General features: G+C 35.9%; 1 protein-coding gene and 1 non-coding gene across 2 annotated transcripts; both read left to right on the forward strand.

The window, feature by feature from the left end:
* Positions 1-10,703: 10,703 nt before the first annotated feature.
* On the forward strand, positions 10,704-15,234 carry LOC142641577 (clathrin light chain 2-like). Its single transcript, XM_075816021.1, has 3 exons — positions 10,704-11,333; positions 14,156-14,309; positions 14,460-15,234. Exons 1-3 carry the CDS (start codon positions 10,909-10,911, stop codon positions 14,931-14,933), a joined length of 1,053 nt encoding a protein of 350 aa, XP_075672136.1. The 5' UTR covers positions 10,704-10,908; the 3' UTR covers positions 14,934-15,234.
* Positions 15,235-16,145: 911 nt separating this feature from the next.
* Positions 16,146-16,218, forward strand: TRNAK-UUU (transfer RNA lysine (anticodon UUU)). Its single transcript has one exon. It is a non-coding gene; the product is annotated as a tRNA-Lys (tRNA).
* Positions 16,219-18,155: the final 1,937 nt, after the last annotated feature.

The raw sequence follows: 18,155 nt of genomic DNA on the forward strand, positions 1-18,155 counted from the left end.
GTCCAAACATAACTGGTGGTCGCGAGAGATATTCTTTTAGCTGTTGGAAAGCTACTGCGCACTCCTCGGTCCATTCAAAACCCTTCCATTTATTTAATAATTGAAAGAAAGGCCTGCATCTGTCCGCGGACCGAGATATAAATCGGTTGAGAGCAGCAGTCATACCTGTTAGCCTTTGCACTTCTTTAGGATTCCGAGGTGGGTGTAAGCTGTTTATTGCCTTAACCTGAGCAGGATTCACTTCGATTCCCCGGTGAGTCACCATATATCCTAGAAACTTGCCCGACCCCACACCGAAAGAGCATTTAGAGGCATTGAGCCGTAATTTATACTCTCTTAGCTTCTGAAAAGTGTTGCTCAGATCTTCCAGATGTGCAGAAACTTCTTTACTCTTTACCACCATATCGTCCACATATACCTCAATAGTATTTCCTAGCTGTGCCTCAAACATCCTCGTCATCATCCTTTGGTAGGTAGCCCCTGCGTTTTTCAGTCCAAAAGGCATTACCTTATAATGATAATTTCCTGTAGGAGTGACGAATGCAGTCTTCTCCTGGTCCTCGGCGGCTAAGGGTATCTGGTGGTAACCTTGGAAAGCATCGAGAAAACTCATCCGAGGATGCCCAACGGTAGCGTCAACTAACTGGTCAATCCGAGGCATTGGGAATGAGTCCTTCGGGCAAGCTTTGTTTAAATCTGTGAAATCTACACAAACTCTCCACTTCCCATTCTTCTTTTTCACCACCACAGTATGGGCTAACCATTCAGGATAAAACACTTCTTTGATAGCCCCTGCCGCTTTGAGTTTGAGCACTTCCTCTTTTACGGCTTCAGAATGTTCTTTTGAGGATCTCCGAGGTGGTTGCCTCCTCGGAACTACAGTTGGATTGACCCTTAAATAATGACATATGAAGTTCGGATCAACCCCAGGGGCCTCATACGCGTTCCAAGCAAACACATCCATATTTTTCTTTAAAAATAAAATCAGCTCTGTCTTCTCTTCCTGCGGCAATTGAACTCCAACCTGGAAGAACTTTTCAGGATCATTGTCTATGATAATTTTCTCCAATTCTTCACATACTGCCTCATCTACCTCGGCTATGGGAAGAGACTTTGATTGCTATGCTTCACCGTTAGCCTAGGATGGGGAGTCTGGTTCTGGTCGACGCAGAATTGCAGCCGTGACACACTGTCGAGCCACAGACTGACTCCCAAGTAACTCCACCACCTGGTCTCCAGAATGAAAATTGATTTTGACATGCCCGGTTGAGGAAACAGCCCCGACCGCATGCAGCCACGGACTCGCCACAATAGCCGTATAGGGAGAATAAGTATCGACCACGATGAAATCTACGTCTACCACCTCCGGACTCCGATTGCACAGCGGTCCTAATCTGTCCCTTTGGAACGACGGCTCTCCCTTCGAAGCTTATCAAGGGTGAGTCATATGGCATAAGATCTTCAACTCTTAACTTCAAGCCTCTAAATAGGTCAGGGTACATGATATCTGCACCACTACCTTGATCAACCATTACCCTCTTTACATCGTAGTTCCCTATTCTGAGGGTTACTACTAAGGCATCATCATGAGGCTGGATGGTCCCGATCTTGTCCTCTTCAGAGAAACTTAGGACTGGCAGGATACTTGCCTTAATCCTTTTCGGCTGATCCCGTGACTCCTCGGTAAATGTTCGAGCAACTGACATTACCCTGAAAGGAGCTGAGCCAGTCCTACCGGGTGCTACAAAAATGACATTGATAGTACCTAGAGGAGGTCTAGATGAAGAACCGTCATGGTTTGCCACTCCTGATTGGTTTCCTCGCCCGTTGGGTTGGTACAGAAACTGCTTCAGCTTTCCCTCTTTAACCAATTGTTCCAGATGATTCCACAAAGTGCGACAGTCCTCGGTGGTATGACCTCTCTCCTGGTGATAATGGCAGTGGAGATTTTGGTTGCGTCTTAAAGGGTCTCCTGCCATTTTATTCGGCCATTTGAAAAAAGGCTCATGCCTTATTTTCTCCAACAGCTGCTGCACCGGCTCCCTGAAGACGGTGTTGACCACTTGTGGGGGTATGTGACCAGCCTGCCTGGAAAAATCCCGCGTAGGCCTATTGTTGTTGTATCGGTCCGACCTGAAATCCCTCCTTTCTTGTGGGATAACCTTCGCCTTGCCTTTTCCCTGCTGCTGATCTTCCTCAACCCTTTTGTACTCGTCGATGCGATCCATCAGTCGACGTACGCTTCTTACTGGCTTCTTCGTCAAGGATTTCCTCAAGTCATGCTCCGTTGGTAGGCCGACCTTGAAGGTCCTTATGGCTACATCGTCAAAGTCTCCGTCGATTTCGTTGAACATTTCCCAATATCGGTCCGAATACGTTTTCAGGGTTTCCCCTTCCCTCATGGCCATGGATAGTAAAGAATCCAATGGACGAGGAACTCTACTGCACGTGATAAAGCGAGAACCGAATGCTCTAGTAAGCTCTTTGAAAGAATCAATGGAGCCTGCCCTTAAGCCATCAAACCATCTCATGGCTACGGGCCCTAGGCTAGAAGGAAAAATCTTGCACAACAAAGTTTCATTCCTGGAATGCACTGCCATTCTCTGGCTGAAATGGCTTACGTGCTCCACAGGATCCGTCCGACCATTGTAAAGAGTGAAGGCCGGTTGTGTGAAACGCCGAGGTAACCTCCCTTCCTCCAATCTGCGCGCGAAGGGTGATCTGGAGATTTGGTGCAACGCTCTTCCCATTGCGTCATTTCCCAAGCCCCTAGGGGGGTAGTCTCTGCCCCGCCTCTCATGCAGATTGTCTTCCTCGGAAGAGACATATTCACCTGGGGGAGTTCTGGATCTCCGCTCGTAATTGTCATCCTCGGATCCTTCCGAAGAGGGGTCAGAGGCCGGAGGAGTTCTCCTTCTCCTCACGTGACGCAGTCTCCTTTTTAGGCCGTCAATCTCTTTCTGCATGGCCCTGGCATTTCTCTCATAAGGAACTCTACTTCCTCCTTGCGAATGACTAGCACTTCTGATGGTGTGTGTAGTATGTACACTTCCTTCTCGGTTCTCTCCATGATCAGGATGTAAGGAGTGATCCTCACGCTGGGAGCCGACGGACTCTGCACTGCGTGGTGGTTCTGATCCTACCATGATGTCCTAAACCTCCTTAAAAACTAAATTCCCACAGACGGCGCCAATTGTAAGGACACGTTTCAAATTTCCAAACCACGACTGGGAGGAAAATGGGCTTGAAAGGCCTTTGTTCACAATGAATTTGTAGAGGATGGGTTTGTAATTTAGATTTCAAGGATGGCTTTAGACAATCACAAAAAGAACGGGCTTTGGGCCCAATGGAACAAAACAAAGAATCGTTTGTAAAGAGTAAGATTGAGAATTCCTCCTCGGACTGTTTCCGAGGATAGTTTCTAATAATATTTCTTAAGTGTGGATACAAGTATTGATTATCATACACCTTTTCTTTCTCAAAAAGCCTCCCCCTTTTCTTCCTATGCCTTCCCTCCTATTTATACTCCTCCTCTTCTCTTCATCATCTTCCACTCTCTCACTGCAACCCTGATTTTTGGATATTTGTCCCATCCATTCTTCCCTAAAACCCGCTGGGATTTGGGACCAAGTTCCAAGCTCTATGCTCAGGTCCCATCCTTCCATCTATGCTGTCCGCGTATCAATTACAGAGTCTTTAATATATGGGCGGTGGTAGCAGCTTTACTTTAGACTTTCCACCGCTCTTTCTACTGTCCTCCACGTACACTGTGTATCCTCGGCTTAACATTCCGAGGAAAAGTCTACTCCTCGGACGGTATGGGACACTTAAATACTCCACGATCATTTTGATGTTTTTGGATTTGGGTTTCTAGCCCAAAAGACCTTGTTGGGCCGTCCATTATAAATTACTGGGCCCAATACCCCTACAATTACTATTATTAGCTTTTGTACTTTTTGTTTTTGTAGAATTCTACCAAGGTCAAAAATGTGTATAGTACAAATTCTACTATGGGATTTGGTATTCTTGAAACACACGAGAATTTTAACTTTAATCTAAAACTCTTTATTTGCTATTATTAGGATGTTGCTAATAGGTTTAAAGTATATTGAAATGTCAATTATATAGTAAATAAAATGTAGGATTTTGAAATGTAGCAATCGTAATCACAACATATTAGTGATAAGAGTTGTCAATTTTTTCTCCAATCATTTGTGTGGCCGAACATGAGTGAAATTCTTAACATCACTGGGATACTTCCATATTTTGGCCAACAAAATATGTTACAAGGAGAAACTTTTCCATTTTAAACAAGTATGATTGGTTAAAAGTTTGGCATGCACCATTTTTTTTTTACCATGATAATGTACCTCAGGTATGCATTTTTTCAATTAGCTACTTTTAAATTATTAGTGAAAATTACATTGCAAATTTGAATGTATTTATTATAATATATATTATCATTCATTTTACTTTGTAGGGTCATCACTATCAAAAGGTTGGTATGAATTACAATGCAGAAGTTGATAACAAATCTCAGGTATAATTTTTCCCCCTTAACTATTTTAGAAGTATTATAAATTTATAGCAAATTTGAGTGTACTTATTGTAATATATATTATCATTGATTTTTTTTGGGTTCTCATTATCAAGAGGTGAGTATGAATTTCGTGGAAAGAGAAAAAAATCCAAGCTTGCACAAAGATGGTTCATGCGATACAAGTTGATATGGTACTACAGTATAATTTTTGGTGATCTCATGGAAAGGTGGAAGCAATTAGTTTGCTTTGAATAGATAGGACCATAATTATGTACAAGTATTTTAGACGTGAAAACATGACTGCTTATGTAACTTGTCTATCTTTTTGTAATTCGGTGGGAACTTTTACCATCTACCCTATTTAAAATTTTATTTTTATTACTCAAGAGAAGAAGGTTTTGGTTCCCAATTGTAATTTGCTGTTTTTTGTTTCAATGAAAGCAATTCATAAATCCAAACAAAAATTTTAATTTCCCAAACAAGTATCTCACCATTTTTTTTGGGGGTGTTTTGAGCCTTTGGTGTGTTGTATTAACTTTTTGAGAGATTTTATTTTTATATTTATTTAAAAAAAACATTTGAGGTTGAAGAGAGGACTAAGGATTTTGAAGTTCTTTTGTAGCAATTGACAGTCAACAACAACAATTTGTGTATTTGTTCAATACACAATACTACAACATCCTTGGCATAGCACTTTGAGCAAATCAATATAACAACAAGCAACTGAGCCATAAACTCCTCACACAAAGAACAAACAAAAGGAATGTTTCAGAAATTACAAAGAACACGTTTTAATATTTTATTCAACTTCATTCTATACTAAAGCAACCTTATATTTGATATGCAACCGTTTTCTTCCTTTAAGCTTGTTAATGCCCAGTCAAGATCATTAGAGTAGTAACAATCCATGCAGAAGTTGCTAAAAAGTTAGTTCAATTGAAGTTATTTCTTTACTTGGATGGAATTCAAAACACAAACAAGATTTGTAAGTCCATTGGATGAAATTTAAAACACAAACAAGATTTGTAAGTTCATTGAGCAATGGGTTTTCGTTTTCAACGGTGGGTTAATGTTTCACAAGGATGGGTTTTCATTTTTTGATGTGGGATGGTGTTTTCTTTTGTAGCAATTGACAGTCAACAACAACAATTTGTGTATTTGTTCAATACACAATACTACAACATCCTTGGCATAACACTTTGAGCAAATCAACATAACAACAAGCAATTGAGCCATAAACTCCTCACACAAAGAAAAAACAAAAGGAATGTTTCACAAATTACAAAGAACACGTTTTAATATTTTATTCGACTTCCTTCTATACTAAAGCAACCTTATAGTTGATTTGCAACCGTTTTCTTCCTTTAAGCTTGTTAATGCCCAGTCAAGATCATTAGAGCAGTAACAATCTACCCAGAAGTTGCTAAAAAGTTAGTTCAATTGAAGTTATTCCTTTACTTGGATGGAATTCAAAACACAAACATGATTTGTAAGTCCAATGGATGAAATTTAAAACACAAACAAGATTTGTAAGTTCATTGAGTAATGAGTTTTTGTTTTCAGCGGTGGGTTAATGTTTCACAAGGATGGGTTTTCATTTTTTGATGTGGGATGGTGTTTTCTGGCGTGGGCTTTCCGTTTACGAGCCACCATGCTAGTACTCTAACAGCTGCAAATTTAAGACGAAAGACGGTCTTCGTGGGTTTAGGGAGTAGTGGGTTTTGGTTTTTCAACTAAGAGGTAATGTTTCTCAAGGTTGGCTTTTGATTTTTCAGCGTGGGATGGTGCCTTCTGGAGTGAGTTTTCCTTTTTCGCACCATCATTCTAGTACTCCAATCATTGCAATTTGTTTTGGCGCCCAAGCTTTTTCAGATATCAGTTTTGGGAGGGAGAAGAAGATTAAAGTTACAATGAGATTTGTAGTCAACATTTTGGAATAACTAAAGGTTTAAGTACTGTGTTATGTTGGTGGGCCCAAGGTGGTGAGATGGTTTGCCAGGTATGAAAGTTCTGAACAAAGTTATGGTTTTAGGTGTGGCACTAGAATTACTCTTTGAAACCTATTGTTAAATAGCATTGTAGGCCTTAACTCTAAATTGTTGTAGAAGGCCCAAGAGTCTAAAGATCCAACAAATGAAAATGGGTTCTTTATTGGGTTTTGTGTTAGGCTAATAGTTTTCTTTAATGGGTATGAGTTGAGTTTATTATTGGGCTTAATGTAGTAATTGGTTAAGATGTTAGTCGATTTGGGTCATTGGACTTGGTTTATTGCTAGGTCTTGGGTTAGAGCTTATGGGATTGAATAGTGGGTTCATGGAGTTTGAGCTCTGGGATTTGGATAAACAAGTTGATTATTTGAATTTTATTTGATTTCTAGCTCGTGTTGGACTTATGTCTGGGATTTATGGGTCTTGTTCTTGGGTAGTTTTGATTTAAACTTAGATTTTTCTTAACTTAATTCCATTTAGGTTCTATTTAAACTTTTTTAGTTTAATGATGTGACAGTAAGACTAAGAAGAATTATAGAGCCTATAAGAATTTGGAAAGAATTGGTTGTACATTTAGTGTAATAATTTTAGTCATAAAATGAGGTTGAAAACATACTAAACTTTAGTGCACGAAATCAAATATAGTGTTTAAAATTAATAGTTGCATATGTAGGCTACATAAAAATAGAAGAAGGCACTTAAATTGATTAATGTTAGCTAGTATATATTGAATAATGGTTATTATTGATATTAAATTTATGCAATTCAGAGATCGTTTAACTGGGTTTCCAGTTTTCTAATAAAATGATGTAGTGTATAGAAAGTTGGGTCAGGTGTTACTTCCTTATCAATAAAAAATAACTCTTATGGATTACCATTTTATATTGAAAATTTGTAACATTTATTATGGAAAATTTACATAATTCTCTCCATAGCTTGTGACTGGCTCAAATTAACTCCAAATTTTAAAAATTTTCAATTAAAATGACGAGGTTACTTTTTGGTTTGCTAGAGTGCTTGTGAATTGGTTAGTTTGTTTTGATGATGAGGTTTCTAAATTGATTCAAGTTAGCCCAAATAACTTAAAAATATTGTACCAGACAAGTGAAGGTTACATTTTGCAAGTTTCTTCTCCTGCAATAAAATATCACCTTGTGTTCATGAAACAGGTCTGTCAATGCTTGGATAAGCGTCAAGCATAAAGTACTTGATATTTGGTTAAGCATAAAGTACTTGATATTTGGTTAATTTAAGTTAACAATAATGAATGGACCAATTAAAAAAATGGTTAAACAAAATTTAATTGATTTTTTTTAAAAAAAATGCTGAGTATTATTTGAAACCATTGAGGCATGGACAGGCTTTAGTGAAAAATATATAATATATATCCATTTATATATATATTTTTTAGAGAGTTTTAACATATGACGTATGATAGCTCTTTATCATCAGACCAAAACACCAATCGGTTTTTGGTGTAGGCGGGGATTGAACCTCAGATCTCTTATACAACCATGAACTATCAGAGACTTTACCAGTTGAGCTAACTGGAACCCACTATTTATATTTATTAGTTTATAGTATTTTGTCGATATATTTTAGTAAAAAATATATAATACAATTTATTCATTTATTTACTATTGGACAACAAAATCAAGCCCGAGTTGATAGTAAAAACCTAGAATCTAATAATTTTTTTGAAGGATTTTGATTAATAATTAGTTTTGAGGAACGTGTAATGCACGTGACAACTCTTATAAAAAAAAGGTTCATAATAAACAATATTGCAATTCTATAACGATTGACTTTAATTTAAAGTTTATAAAAGATATATAATTATGGAGCCAAAAAAAAAAAATATATATTTATATATATAAAATTAAAAGCAATAGAAGATAACAGAGTCATTTGAGGACATTGAGAGAGGAAAATGAATCTATGACCGAAGTATTGGTGTCCTCTAAGGATTGAATTACAAGGCTAGAGCATGATACAAATGTAATATATCATGTGGAGGACATGTTTCCATAATTCAAGTGAAAAGAATAAATAATCATTCTTTTGAGTTGGATTTTCACGTCAATTTTCTTCCTCTATCTTCTTGAGACAAAATAGAAGAAAAAAAAATGAGGATACTAATGCTACAAAATATTTGACCAGAACTTATACAAATAAAATCGCCCACAAAAAACTAATCAAAATGAATTTCAAATCATAGACCAAAAGGTTGTAAATAATAAATACAATGATATTTAGAGATAGGTCATAACACCCTTAGCAATAAGAGAAATACTACGTTCACAATAATTTCAAAACAAATCATAAATGGTAGGTTGTTATTGATTGTTATGAGTAGATAAAAATGTAATTTAAGTTGTGAATTCAAATTAGAATCAATAACAACTTATCACCTATGATTTGCTGTGATAATGTTATAGACGTAGCACTTCTTTGATAATTAATAATCATTGCTGTAAAGGTTTCAGGATTTATTTCATCTAAAAATATATATTACTAAAACATCTCTTTTAAAAATAAAAAAAAATTTAAGTTCAAATAAAAGAACCTAAAGGGGTAGAAAACTTGAAAATTAAAGGTTTTGATTAAATTCTCAATTAACATCACATTAACTATGTCAATCAGGTAAGGCTATGATTCATGATAAATGAAACAAAAATGAATATTTGCAAATCAGCATATCCATCAGCACTGCAAACCAACAAGAAAATATATTTAATACTTGGGTTATACTAAGTTCAGATCCTCTAGATTTTTTAGGGTACTCTACCAATAGATTTCTTTAAATCCTAATGACTCTTTTATGATTTAAGAATCTAGATTCTGCAATGTCAGTATTTCATTAACAATACTCTTAAAATAACAAAATAATGTTGCAAATAAAACAATTAAGGTAATTGTTAGTGAAATGTTGACATGACAAAATCTATACCATTAAAGAATAATCAAGATTTATGGAAATCTATTTAGTAGAATACTCTAAGAAATTTAGAAGATATGAATTTCATAAACACTACATCTATGGTTCAACCAAATTCTGGAGACCCATAAATATGAAATCTCAAATTTATAACAAAGTTTTCAATCGAAAGCCTCAACACTGTTCAATTCCAAATCAACCCCGTGAATAAATTTTCAAGTGATCAATCTATACATAAACTCCAAAAACCAAAATTCATAATCAATTTCCAAATTGTTTGTAAATCTCATACCAATTAGTTAAGATTTAAGCCCAAAAAAAAGTTACAAATTTACAATCTTTCTTTCTTTTTTTCTTATCTCTATCTCTCTCGTGTTTTGTGTACATGTTAAAGTTGCAAGTTGAACAAAAAGTCAACAAAGAGATAAGGAGATGCAGGAGTCTGATGGCTGACATGTCAATTACCAAAAATAAAAAAACCAGCAACACTTAAGAGTTAAGACTTCACCACTTTTCAAGGATAGCATGCCGTCTAAGTCCATCATAAGTCATTTTATCAAACACAAGCAACTGAACTTTCTTTACATAGATGTATAGATATTTATAAGGAATTTTTTATTATTATATAAATTAGAAAGGTTCAAAAGGATTTTTTTTTTTTTTTAGTAAAGGTTTAAAAGGATTTTAACAACTTAAAAAAATGTTTGTTTTCCTCTTGTATTTTTTTCTTTTTTACTAGACAAGATTAAAATATATATAAAATATAAGATAAGTTCAAATCCAACAAAAAGGATAAAGTTTAAATCCGTCCATTGTCAATGTACCCTCCAATTGAAAAGTACAAGCTGTAATCTTTCAACTTTTTTTACATTCCCCTTTTTTTTTGGATAGATTTTATTTTTTATATTCCTTTTAAATCCCAACATAATAAGCCTTTTGTTTTTGGATATTTGATATTTTAACTTAGGACAAAAATCTTCTAAAAAAAAATCTTTGGAAAAAGTTCAAATAATGGGGCCATGATATAGAATAGACTTCTAACCATAGGTAGGCCGTTCAAAATTTGGATAAGACCTTCAAAATGGCATCTCTCTCATTGTTTATTTTTGTTTTGTCCAACAAACGTCACACCATACTTTTCTTCTTCTACAATCTACACCAATCCCTACATGCATTTATGTTTATGTCTTCATGATATTTAACACGTTCCACTTTCCTCTAGAAAAAAGACATTTCATCATATTTCCCAACTAACAAACAAACAAAACAAACAACGTTCTCACCGCGATCCGAACACTCCGCTCTTTTTCCTTAGACCAAGACGACGACGACAACAACAACAACAACAATAAGCCCTCATTCTTACACAACACAACCCAACAGAAAAACCATAAACCACCACCAAATTCACAGAGAAAGAGAGGTAGAGAGAGAGAGCTGAAATGGCGTCCTTTGATTCGTTCAGCAACGAGGTTGACGAGCAGAACAATCACGAGTCATCCACCCACCCCACCACCACCACGACGCGTCCTTTTGACGACGATGGCTACATAGGCTACGACCCACGCCTCGCTTCCCAGCGCTACGAAGATTCCTCCGCTTTCGTCTCCTCTGACGACTACGCTGGAGATCCACCGCCACCGCCACCACCTATTCTATCTGACGACGTTGCAACGGGCTACGAAGAGAACGACGACGTTTACGGGGTTCCCACAGCTTCCAACCCGGACTACGTCTCGCCATTTGAGTCCGGTGCCAATGGCGGAGACGAAGATGATGGTGGTGGGGTCTTCTCTTCTGAAGGCCCCATCTTGCCACCTCCCGAGGCGATGCGTGAGGAAGGCTCTCAGTTGCGCGAATGGAGGCGGTCAGTTCTTTAACTTTGTTCTTCTTTGTTCTTCTTTTTTTTTTTTTTTTTTTTGATAATCTTTATAATGATTGTGTTGTATTGGTTGTGATCTTTAATTTATGATTGCATAACTGGGTTTCTACTTTCTAGACAGTTGGATTTGTTGTTTATGAGCTTAGGATCTTTGAGTTATGAAATCATAAATGGGTTTTCAATTAGTAAATTGGAATGAAAGTTGGGTTAGTTGATGATGTGGGTAATGGGAAATTTTGAAGAGTATTGCAGATTTGAGCTGATTGACTTTTTTTGTTATCAAGGTTAAGCTGGTTAACCTAAAAATGGTTACATTTGCAATGTGTAAGATTGAATTCTACATTAATTTTCATTGTCCATTCTATCCTCCAAATTAGTGTCTAAGTTAATTGATAAATGGGTTTCATCCATCCCAAACTATAGCAATGTGCACTCTAAGCTACAAAAAATTTTGCTATCAACTCCTTAATTTGGGATTAATTTGCCCACTAATTCTCAGCTACTAATTTTGACCATGGGCTGGACATTGCAAATGAGTCTCAAATCCGGATGATGATAAGAAAGTTTTGTATTTTAGGGTGCACGTTGCAAATGTTCCTGTAGTTTGACTTAGATAACTACAATTAATCCTTTAATTTATCATTGTGAACTGGGACCATTATAGCAAATGATAACTGTGACCATTATTAGAAAATTTAAATGGTTGCAATAGAAGCAGTTTCTAAAACCTTGAAGAGCTAGTCTTGTAGCATAAGTTGTGATGGTGGCTCTGTTTTTAGTTGATCCACTCCAGATTGTTTGATATTTCTTCTTGTAAAATGTGCTACTGCTATATAGAACTAAGTTACCTGGAATGCTAATTGTTGTGTTATGCAGATGGAGAATGTGGTATTGTATGTTATTTTAGCCAAAAATGTGGAACAATGGGGGTTTAGAGTTATACATAGCTTGTATAAATTGTTTGATCAGAAGCTAGAATTTGATAAAGCTAGTTTTAAGCTGGAATACTCATCTGCAAAAACCAGTCTTGCCTTTTGAAAAGTATAAGCAAGAGATGAAAATGGGTGAGATTTTTGGTTTGTAAAAATTGGTTTATTGAAACAAAAAGTGTAGCAGGTTTCAGATTGATGAACCTTGGAACAAGGTGGCTGGGATAATCGAGAATTAGGGTTATGCTAGTTCAGAACTTGCCTGAGCTTTAAAATTATAGTTTGTGTCTAGCCAAGAGTTTTGTAGCTCATCTAGCACCTACCATTGTTTTTAACAGAAACGTTCAAAGTTCAAATCCCCCCATCCCCAACTATTAAAAAAATTATAGTTTGTGTCTAAATATGATTTTGGGTCAGTGCAGCACAATCAATCATAAAAATTTAATTCAGGAATCTGAACATCTACTTTCTAACAATCAATCATAAGAAAGTCATGAAATGTATAAAAAAATTATTGAGTTCACTACAGACAAGTCTAAGTTAACTACAGGCAAGTCTACCAACATTAAAGTTCCATTAGATACATCATTTAAATAAATAAAAAAACTGTAGCTAGCAAAAAATCAATTGAGACAAATGAATGCATTTGCTGCAATGTAGCAGGAGCCTAATTTATCTCACTTGTTTTTATTAGGATCTTACATCCACATCCACGTAGTTCTTTTCTTTGTATAATTTATCTCACTTGTACATACAAAAAAAAAAAATGGTCCTTTAATGCAGTAATTATATACTCTTGGGCGTTTTGGAATGTGGATTGTAGTACAGTAAGTTGAGTTTCTAGATTGGTTCTGATAAATTGAATTCAAGTAATATTTTCATCTGTTTGTTCCATCTTGAGAATGTGGAAATTTGCTATAGCTTCTTTTGAGTGCAGCCCTATGTATTTTTTTCAATGAGCCCTTGCTCAAATGGTATGTCCTCATAGCAAAGTAGTGGATGCTTGTGTAACTTATCAATAGGGGGTAAAAAAGGTACAGCGCGTTGTATTTGGTAATTATATATCCTTATTTATTTATTTTCTTTTGCTTTTGTCTCATTATGGTTATGTATCTTAGAATAGTTTCTTAGACATTCTAAATATAGGGATGGTACTTTTGGTATATAACAATCATCAGATGTTTCTCAGCTGAGATGGACAAATCCATTTGTTGGCACTGCTCTACCTATTAGCACGGATTTTAAGCAGGTAGTTTGTGTTCTGAAGTCAAAGATCTGAATTATGTTGAGCACCAGTGCATATATTGTTGATAGCAGAGCCATTGCTGGTTCGAGTTTACCTATTTGGCTTGGGATGTTATTATTGAAAGTTTATAGCTGCATTTGAGCATTAGGCATGCTATGCAGTCCTGTAGAATAGGTCCTCCTTATTACAGGAAAGGGGATGTATAGATTAGATCCAATTAGTGAATTGTAATTTTTATCTATGGATTTGGTATGGCCTTTGAGATTGATCTAAATGATGATTGATACTTTACTATCTACTGCTTAAGGTAACATTTCACTTCAGATTTCATTTTCCTCCTCATTTTTGTCTACCTTTCTTGCTTTTTATTTCTATGTTTTATTTTTATAGATTTTCATTTCTGGCAGAGAAAATACTACTGTAGATTAAGCCAAGAATGATTTTCAGAGAAAGCTAACATTCCTCTGGTGTATTTTGTTGGCCAATGAAATAATGAATTTTGTTGATTGCTTGCATGATCTTTATGAAGTTAAAGTGGTTCAAAAATCATGTTTGACTCTTGTTTTTAGCCATAGACTTCTGCTGGGTCATTAAATTTGTGCATTGTAAAACCTTCGACATTATTGATGCAGTCAAAATGCCATTCATCTTGAGGAAAAGGAGAAAAGAGAGAAGGAGATGCGGAATCAGATTATTGAAGAAGCTGAAGAGTATAAACGATCTTTTTATGAGAAAAGGAAACTGAATTGTGAAACAAACAAGACTAACAACAGAGAAAGAGAGAAGGTACAAGTTTCAAATCTCATTGTTCTTTCCCTTCCTGACCCCTCCTCGTAGCTAATCCTCTCTTGTCCTACCTCTCTCTCCTCCAAGTGGCATTTATTTCCATGCTTCATAGTTTAAGATAAATGAATTTGAACTTTTTTTTTTTGGCAGATTAACTTGGCTAACCAAGAGAAGTTCCACAAAGAAGCTGACAAGCATTACTGGAAAGCAATAGCAGAGATCATTCCTCGTGAGGTCCCTAATATTGAGAGGAAGCGAGGGAAGAAAGATGCTGATAAGAATCCTTCGATTGTGGTTGTTCAGGGTCCCAAGCCAGGGAAACCCACTGATCTTTCTAGGATGCGGCAAATTCTCTTTAAGCTGAAACAAAACCCTCCTCAACACATGATGCCTCCCCCACCTGCACCTGCCAAAGATGGCAAGGATGCAAAGGAAGGGAAGGATGCCAAGGATGGGAAAAGTAAGACACCAACTGCAGCTGAGGCCGCAGGAGGAAATGAATCTGCATCACCTGCAAAAGATGCTACCACTAATGGTACTTCTGACCCATCCAAACCAGAGGCGGCTGCTGCTGCTGCTGAGAGCGAAGCAGCTGCTGGAACCAAGCCAGCCCCTGCTGAGTAATGACACGCTATATTCATTTCTTCTTTCTTAGATTGCTTCTTTTTCACATACCATTTGTTATGAAGAAATAAGCACGACTATCTTATGATCCTTTTTGAGTCCATGAGATGGGTTCATGAAGAGGTTTCATCCTTTCTATTCATTTTTGTTTCCCCTTAGGATATGGTAGGCTTTACATGTAATTTTTGACTCTCTCGCTCCACTTGTTTCGACATTTGTATTGTAACTAAATAGTCACTCTAAAATTTTATCTAACTTAACAACGATGACTATTAGTATGCCATCCTATGCATTAATTCTATTGCTGTTTGTTGCTTGGCATGATCATTTGTGGTTGAAAGGAGAATGGTCTGAGCATTTGATGTTCAATCTGGTTCATCAATGATTTCCAGAATCTTCTCTTTGCGTATTGTAAGGTCATCCTTTTTACTGAGGAAGAATTATTTGTCTTGAGGCTTGAGATATTACAAAATGTATAAGGAATTTTTTTGGTTTATGATGGAAACTATATTGTAAAAGGTTATAAGAGAAAACCATTTACCCTGACCTGTTGCCTTGTAAGTAGACTTTTGAAGGTAAAAAAAAAAGAGCTCGAATAAATTCTCTGGCTGGCAATCTTCCTTTGTGTTTGAGAAGGGGTGGTTTATGATAAACTTGAAATGGTATATTAGAATAGACTGGTATTGAAATATTCAGTTCTAATGATGTACACGCGGCTTACTCATTAGTCCAGAATCAAGTTACGTGTTCTTTGGGCTGTAGTCTAAAAACCCAATATCCAAATTGAACATGACAAGTGGAGGAATCAGTTTTGATCGAATGATGCATCAAAACCAACCCAACCCTTTTGGGTTGAGTCAGGTCGATTGGTTCCGATGGTTTTTTAATGTTTTGAACACCTTGAATCTGTAACTATCGGGTTTATAAGATTGCTAAAAGAAGTTGGCTTGAGGAACATGATTACTTGGTGAATGATATATCATCTCATATAAAAGGGTTCAAATTGTGTCTACTCATGAGTCATGACCATCTCACATATAAGAAGACACCTTTTCTCAACAAAATCAAATCAGAAAAAGTGTTTACTCATGAGTCATGACCATCTGAGATAATTATGTGTATTTTCAGGATTTGTTTTGTATATAAGGTATTTTGCATTTGAACCAATTTCCATTTAGATTTTGTAAATAATTATACATTACTGTGTCGTCAGCCGTCTTAGCTCAGCCGGTAGAGCGCATGGCTTTTAACCATGTGGTCGTGGGTTCGATTCCCACAGACGGCGCTGTTAAATAGTTTATTCATTTTATTATTAGTTTAAGCTTCGAAACGAATTTTGTCATAGCCAAAAATAAAGGCAATTAGTTGGGCATTCAATGGATTTTTGACCTTTTAGTGTCTTTGAGATAATCATCTTCATGAAACCATGCAAATAGGAAATAGCTACCAGCCAAAATATAATTAAAGCATTCAATGGATTTTTGACCTTTTAGTGTTTTGAGACAATCATCTTCATGAAACCATGCAAATAGGAAATAGCTACCAGCCAAAATATAATAAAAAAACAAAGGAAATAACTGATAAGGATCAAATTGATCGTTAATCTTTCTTTGCTTCTTAATCTAGTAGCTCTTAAATAGTTTATTCATTTTATTATTAGTTTAAGCTTTGAAACGAATTTTGTCATTACCAAAAATAAAGGCAATTAGTTGAGCATTCAATGGATTTTTGACCTTTTAGTGTTTTGAGATAATCATCTTCATGAAACCATGCAAATAGGAAATAGCTACCCGCCAAAATATAATAAAAGCATTCAATGGATTTTTGACCTTTTAGTGTTTTGAGATATTCATCTTCATGAAACCATTCAAATAGGAAATAGCTACCAGCCAAAATATAATAAAAAAACAAAGGAAATAACTGCTAAGGATCAAACTGATCCTTAATCTTTCTTTACTCATACTCTAGTAGTTATTTGAGGGAGCTAGGCCTCCAATAGTATCTCAAAGAGAACTAATCATTGTATTATTCTTCAATGAATTCCATATTACAATCAGTTTAGTCTAATACTCTACTCACTAACTAACAGAGTACAACTACTGCTTAACTACTAACAAAGTACAACACATCACAACTTATTAACTCAACTAACCAAGTACAAACTTCTAATACATGTCTTAACCAACTAACTAACTCTTTACCAGTATTCACTGCACAAGAATATTACAGTAATGTATTGTACTGGAGCCTTAACAATAACTTCAGTAAATAGTGTGTAAGACTGTAAGGTACACCAATAGGTGAAAACGGCCAAATAGCACGTTTTGGAAAAATTATTGGCAATCTAGCATTGTTTCGGAACTAAGTAGGAATATACCACTTTTCAAGTACTCGAGTTTCTCAAACTCGAGTTCTAAATAGCAATGTTATAAATATCGTTTCGGTCTCCGTTTCGGTTTGCCTATTAGAACGGAATGTTTCGGTACCGGCTTATTTCGGCGTACCGTTTCAGGGTGTTTCAGAGTTACTGCTATTTTATAATAAAATATATATTATTAATAAAAAAAACCCATATAAATTATCAAGAGTTTTAAAGAAGTTATAAGTACATATTTCAACTAATATATAATCTTTAAGCTCAAATAATAATAATAATAATAAGTATCAGTTCAATCATTTATAAAATATAATAAGAGTAATAATATGGAAAAAAAAAAAACAGATGTTAATATTAGTAGGTGGAATAAGGCTAAACATTCTATTTTTATTGTTAGTCTTGTGGGGCTCAATTTTAAAACACAAGTCACAAGTGACAACAGTATCACGTGGGTTGGCAAAACAAACAAAAAATTTAAAGCAAAGGACATTGCATTTAAAGGAAGAGTAAAGGAGGCTGACAGTCAAAATACATTACCATTTAGTCATTCACTTGAACAGCACAGTGAGCACACAAATAAAAAACGAAAAGGAGATTGGCAGGACCGAAACCCCCCAGAAGAAGACAAAAAAAAACAAGAAGAAGAAGAAAAAAAAAAAAGGAAAACAAGAAGAAGAAAGGTTCGGAACCCAGAAGAAGAAGAAGAAGAAGAAGGAGGAGGTAAGATTTTTTTTTTTTTTTTTTTTAAAGCCAAAATCTTGTACCGGCCGAAATACTAAATGGCCGAAACACCCCAAAATAGGCCGAAATTTGATCTGAGGTGGAATAAGGGGTATTATGGTACC

This window comes from Castanea sativa, chromosome 6 (genome assembly GCF_040712315.1).
Source record: "Castanea sativa cultivar Marrone di Chiusa Pesio chromosome 6, ASM4071231v1".
In the NCBI taxonomy this organism is placed as follows: domain Eukaryota; kingdom Viridiplantae; phylum Streptophyta; class Magnoliopsida; order Fagales; family Fagaceae; genus Castanea; species Castanea sativa.